Genomic DNA, 6,941 nt, shown 5'->3' on the forward strand with positions numbered 1-6,941 from the left:
ACTTTAGCAAATAACAATGAAATACCCATGACCCGATTCCGAATCGAGCTCGAAACGTGCCCAAATGGTGCCCTAAACAGGGCTGTTCGAAACAAAGCATAAACATCGATATTTAATGACGTAAAAAGAATATTAAACGCCATATAGTCATATTAAGAAGTCCCAAAAGTTTATGACTTAAAGAAGCAACAACGAGGTTGTACGATGATGCAAAACATTGCCGAAAACTGATTTGAAATGGGGATACACGGCCTGTAGAAAACAGCCCGTTCGACTCGAGTCCAAGACGACTCCATAACTGACTATTATTGACCCATAATGACCCTATACTCATCTCGAATTACTCGCAAGATTAGCCAAGGACTATACTATATAAAACGACATGATAAAGCATATAGACTACAAAACGTATTAAAGGTAATGTAGGAGTGCGTACCTCGTTGATAACGACGAAGGAATAACGATGAAGGAAATCAAGGCGATCTGGTTAACAACGGCGTATATGCCGATTAATCTCTTTCGTTTCCTTGTGTCTTCCGCCTCTCTCTTTCCTTTTTGGTGTCTTTATTTTTGTTTTTGTTTTTATGTGAGAGCACAATACGGGGAATAGGTTATAGCTTAATGTATGTATATATGGGGTGAGACACACGCTTCCTTTACTATTATTATTATTTTATATTAGTATTATTATTACCATAATAATATGTAGTATAATATAACTACTAATTAGTTATTAGCCCTGTCCATTAGTATATCATACAATTTCCAAGTGACTCTGCTAAAACGTTTATTAAAATAACTAACTAATGTCTTTAAGTCCTAAAAGTACGAGGTATTACAGTCGGGACGAGCCAATTGGTTGAAAAGGGTTAGGTTGTGGGCCCGGACAAGGAACCCGAATTATGACCGTAATAGCAATTAATGCACTTTAACCACGACCTCGTTCGAGTTTCACCTCTAAGGATCACAATGACACAAGTGTCCTAGTTTTCCCCAGCGGAGTCGCCAATCTATGGACATGGGCCACAGGCCGGTCTGTGGATTTGGGCCACCTACCGATCTGCGGTCACGGGCCACCTGCACGCCAAGCCAATCTTTGGACATGCAGCGGTCTAGAAAGCCACGCTTGGTGGCGTTGAAATGCTTTCGACCGGATCGCTTTAGATCGGTCGGTTTCGTCTCGATAAAGGTCTCGAAACGATGCAAAGATGTTCGGAGTCGCCACGAAGCATTTGTGGGATGCTTGGAACCCGTTCGAATCAACTTTATACCAAGGTTAATCAAGGCAAAAAGCGGTGCTTGACATATGTACTAAAGATAAGGACTCGTCCCCCTTCTAGCATTCTATGCCTAAAATGACTCTCGTGCGCCCTGGATAAGGCCATCCACTATCCAAAGGTTCTAAATAAGGGGTGAGGGTACGTATTAGGAAGCCCTTTAATCGGACACCCAATGCCGCCCGCGTTAGCGGCCTTTACTGATCGATCGTGGTTGTTTAAGTGTAAGAGTTGATAAAACGGTGTAAATGCATGAATGCACATCCAAAAGTCTTAACCTAACATGTGAAAATTTCCTAAGTCGGTTTGTTAATCCAAATATCAAGCATAAGATGTCAAGTTGGATTTAGATTGATTTGCAAGTGAAAACGAAAATTTAACATCCATTTACCAAATTCGGATTATGATGCTTAACACGATCTATTTATTTGAAAAAGGGTGTCAAATGACAAAGTGTAAAAACGCAAACTTGTCAATCTGATCCGTCATGTATTCGGGTTAACCATAATAGGGATCATCCTAGACAAGTAACAAAACGAAACAGAACAGTGCCAGGCAGCCCCATTGGGGCGCGAGCCTATTGGCGAGGGAAGGGGCTCTGCCCTGGTTTTAAAATATGAAAACAGAAGGCCTTGGGGGCACGAGCCATGAGCCGAACCAAGAGGCGTCTTCTGGTTGTAAAAAAGGTTGTCTAGAACCATTTTAAAAGGTTGTTAAAAAGGTTATTTAAAACCGTTTTATGATTAAATGATTTGCATGACTCGGAATAATTACTATTATCTTAGTAATATTCGTTGTCGGATTTGCAAGCTTGAAAAGCATAGTTCACAAATAAAAATTTAAAATGTTTGATATGAACTAATATGTTAAGTTCATTTCTTTGTAATTAGTCAAGTTTGTCATCTTACTCGGATTAAACCGACATGGTATAAGGAACCAAGGATGATTGTGAATTATGACTAATATATTTACAAATGTAAACAAATGAGAAAAATGGTAAATAAAATAAAAGGGAGTTAAAATACCCTTTAATTTGTAATTAAACAATAATATCATCGAGTCACGAAATAAACCGTCATGGTATAAAGAACCAAGGATGAATTTTGTAATGGTCAAAACATGTTTATCATAAAAATGAATTAAAATGGTAAATAAAAGAAAAGAATTTCCTTTAAAATGTAATTAATCAATTAATATCATCGAGTCACGGATTAAACCGTCATGGTATATGGAACCAAGGGTGATTATAATTTATGGCTAAAGAGTTTGTCATAAAAATGATTTACAACATTCGAAATGGTAAAAACCGTAAAAGGAAAGAAGTAAAAATAATAGAAAGTGTTGAAGGAAAGACGAACTTAAACACGTTTGAGTCTGTCCTGGACACCCCATTGAGGCCCAAGCCTCTTTGCATAGCAAGGGGCTTCTGTCTCAGGCCAAAACTCGGTTTTGGCTCGTCTAACCTATATTTGAATCGTGTCATGCATTGTTCATGCTCATAAACTCGTAAAAACAGTAGAGACATGAAATAAATGAGTTGTTTATATCCTCAAACTTACGTGTATTGATGTTTGCGAAGTAGACGACTTTAGAGATGGTTTTCTCGTTGTGACTAATCGCGATCAAAGAAGTTTAAAAGAGTGCCTTAAAAAAGGATTTTGTTTTGAAAATATGTTTAAAATATGTTAATTAAAACATGTTGGTTGATGAATTGAGTTGGTCAAATGGGTCGATCGAATGCACGGCGACGGTACTAAACAAAATGTGTAAGGCTTGTGTTTATGATCGGTAGATCGTAAACACGTGTCGATTTTGTGACTTAGGAAGTCGAGTCTAGAAGTTTAAGGGGGAGGTGAGGGAGCGGACACTCTCATGAGTTTTATGTGGTGTGAAGGTTGGTATTTATAGAGAAATATGGGGTGGTAGATCAGTTGTGTTTGCTTAGAGGCTAAGCAGACACCCTAAAGAGGCGCGAGCTACCTTGAGATACAAGTGGGTGTATTGTCCCTTTCAGTTTGGACGTGGCATTTGCTCTATCTATTATTTGGTTGCTTTGATTTGTGGTTTATACCATGATGTCGTGTAACAATATAGGCACCTAATAAGATGATTTTGGGTGTTACTTGAGGTAGGTGTTCTGTGTGCTTGACTCGGGTTTGACACGTGTGAGTCGGGATTTGAATTTGGAGTCGGTTTTTGTGTCGGTGTCGGTTTTGACTCTAATTAGGGTCATTTTAATGCAAATGGCAAGATAAAACCATTCATGGCACCATTTTCGACATTCGAGATTTGGTTTGACTCGGATTGACTCAGGTTGACTCGAGTTGCGGGTTTATGAGTCGGTTTTGGGTCCGAAGACGGTTTTAACTCTAAATAGTGTTATTTTAATGCAAATGAAGTTAGAAAACTTTTGAAATCATTTTTCATATCCGAGTAGTGCATTAAACCGTCTCATGTATAGCCAATCGACGCACGCATATCAAAAATACGTTACAGTCCGATCATTATCGGGGGGTTTTTGGAAGGTGCAGATACTGGGTATCTACACACACTTACTCGATCGAGTAAGTGACTTACTCGATCGAGTGGCCCTTACTCGATCGAGTCCACAACTTACTCGATCGAGTACCCTACAGGCAACCTACTGTTTTGTGCGGAAAACTACTTACTCGACAGAGTAAGCCCCACTCGATAGAGTACCCATAGGCATATAAAACCGTAGTATTACAGTACCAAAAGCCCCTCCACCACTGATGGCAGCAGTACTAGAAGACCCACTCATAGGGGCAACAACATCATCATCAACTAGGCTGTATGGCTCGGGGACAAGAGAGATTGTTTCATCGAGGATTCGAGCTGAGGTGGCAAATGTAATAAGTAAGGCTAGGGTAAGATGAAAGATTTGGGATTTGATGAAGATTGCCATTGGTGATTTTAAAATTAGTGTTGTAATTAGAAGAGGTGCTTGTTTTTTTTGAAATTGTCATCTCATTAATAATCAACTAGGTGTAGGTTACAATGAAGATAACAAATAGACAAAGAAAAATCAAGATTGCTAACGTAAAAAATGCATTCAAAATAACTATCTAAATACTGGTAATGGCGTTGCCGCTCCAAAATCATAAATTTCTTGAATCTATGAATAATCGATGTCTCTGCATCCTTCTTGATGGAGGGAAACAGTGTAGCCGTCTTGATGTATTCATCCACGAAACAACTCTGATAATCTCCCCGTCGATTAAAACTTATTATATTGATAACAATCCCACGAAAAAATGGAAAAACCCCGAAAGAAGGGACGGAACAACAGATCTCAGCAAAAGGGAGACTATTATTGAAAATAAGATAGATCTGCATAATATTAGATGTTTAAGAAAGCTTTTGTGGGGCTTACCATCGATGGATGTTGAAAGTGAGAGTGTACATTCGAGTTTATATAAAGAAGCTAAGAACTAGAAAAGCCGAAAGAATAATAAGATGGAGTTGGTAGAGTGGAGTAGTTGCTCTTCTATGCATTCAATATCTGGTGAATTAGTTAGAACTGGCAAACCTAAACCTCAAAATGCCAATTGCTAAAGAAACTAACTCATCAATCATTATTCATTATTATCATCAAAAATGTAAGGGACAAAGAAGTACTTGGGAAGTTCTTGTAAAGTAAAATTACGGGTTGTTGCTTCTCAAAACCTATGAATGGACCGAAGAAAGTTCACTTATAAGCGCATTAGTATCATCACTAACAGCACAGACATCACCAACTATATATTCCCAAGTTTCAAGTTGACATCTCATATTCCTCTTTTCCATTTCTTCCAAAAGGAAACAAGCCTCATCCAACTTCCCACCCCTCAGCAACCCCGATACTAAAGTCTTAAAACTTTCCAAACGAGGGCAGTGGTGACTCATAAGCATTGCATGAAGAATACTCAAACTCCTCTCATATTCGCCAACTCGGCAAAACCCATCAACCAACATCCTATACGTCGCTGCATTAGGCTCACATCCTTTCATTTGCATATCGATTAGCACCTTATAAGCCTCCTCAACTCTACCTTCCTTACACAAAAAGTTCACCAATATATTATAAATCACAACATCCGCCTTAAGCTTTTTTTTATTCTTCATTTCAAGAATAAAACTTTTTGCTTCATCAAATTTTCCTTTTCGAGCAAGATCCGAAACCAAAACCCCCAAATTCACAATCTTTGGTTTACACGCTCTATACTCCATATCAAACATCATCTTCTTCACTTCACCATGCTTCCCCAAAGAACACAACCCTTCCATCACTAAAGCATACGTAACCGCATTCAGACGCCTCCCTTTCTTAATCATATCATCAAGCAACTTAATTCCCTTCTCAACATCACCCTTCCTACACAAAAACCCAATCAAACTATTATAACTCACAACACTACGCTCAATTTCTCTATCAAGCATTTCATCAAACACTTTCCACGCATTACCCAAATCTTCTCTCCCTAACCAACCCTTCATTATCACATTATACGAAACCGAATTCAGCCGAAAACCGAGCTCCTTATTCCTCCCAAACAAACACTCAGCATCAGAAAACCGACAATTATCGACAATTAAATTAAGGAAAGTATTAAACGACACCAAACTCCGTTGACAATTAAACTTGGGCATATCCTAAAATAACTTAATCGCCTTATCAACAATACCGCATTTCGCATAATGCTGCATTAATCCAATAAACAACGATTCACTGCAACGAACCTTCCGATGATTGATAAGATTAAGAAGATTATCGATAAGATGGAAGCTTTTAGAACGAGCTAGTTTATATAGAAGACAAGAGTAAGAAGGGTAATCATGTTTGATACCCATTTCAGTGTAGTCATGGAGAAGAGATAGAGTTTCATCTGGGTTATCCAGTTGCTTCACATTAGCAATGAAGGGTATGGGTATCGGTTTCGGTTTGCGTCGTTTCGGCTGTGGATCGTCAACTCGATTCCGAGTCTGAGTTTGAGTATGGGGGCGTGTCTGGGGACGGAGTCGTGCACGGGTTCGTGTACGGGTGGTTAATATTCGGATTTAGGTGAAAAGTAATAGAGGTATGAGGGCGCGGAACTTCAACATGATGTGTGTAATGACTTCTATGAAGTTATTACGAGTGTTTGATTTCTGAAAGAAAGTTTTTTAAAGGGCGCGAGTTTTTATTGTTACGGCCTCGCGGGTTGGTTAAGTCTGAGTCGGGTTTGGGCATGGGCCTTGAGAGTAGTAATTTATTCTATCAGCTCCGGTTTTAAACTCTAAAGGATCTTAACACTGAAAAATAGCACTCCTAATAAGCTGCTACTGCTAGCTCAATAATGTATAAATTCATAAATTCTCATTTGTGACGTCTTACAATAGGTTACAACCCGGTGGCGCCCTTTCATTTTCCAATTTATTTTCCCTTGGACGAGGACTAATCCATATGTTATTTACCTCAAATGAGAACTTGAGAAGTGAGAGCCAAGAGAGCTGGCACTTACAGAGTACTCAAAGAAGATCGCGATTCATCAATCATTTAGTGTTGGACCGCGTCTTATACATTTTATGTTTTGATGATGACAAGTATATATTGTTATCTAAGTTTGCCCGTAATTTTTTGTTTAGTCTTTATAGATTAATGAGGTTACAAATTGCAAAATGACG

General features: G+C 38.7%; 1 protein-coding gene across 1 annotated transcript; it reads right to left on the bottom strand.

Moving 5' to 3' along the window:
- Positions 1 to 4,905: 4,905 nt before the first annotated feature.
- On the bottom strand, positions 4,906 to 6,596 carry LOC141632842 (uncharacterized). Its single transcript, XM_074445351.1, has one exon. The coding sequence runs from the start codon at positions 5,925 to 5,927 to the stop codon at positions 4,965 to 4,967; it is 963 nt and encodes a 320-aa protein (XP_074301452.1). The 5' UTR covers positions 5,928 to 6,596; the 3' UTR covers positions 4,906 to 4,964.
- Between the last annotated feature and the right edge of the window lie 345 nt (positions 6,597 to 6,941).

This window comes from Silene latifolia, chromosome Y (genome assembly GCF_048544455.1).
Source record: "Silene latifolia isolate original U9 population chromosome Y, ASM4854445v1, whole genome shotgun sequence".
NCBI classification, from domain to species: Eukaryota; Viridiplantae; Streptophyta; class Magnoliopsida; order Caryophyllales; family Caryophyllaceae; genus Silene; species Silene latifolia.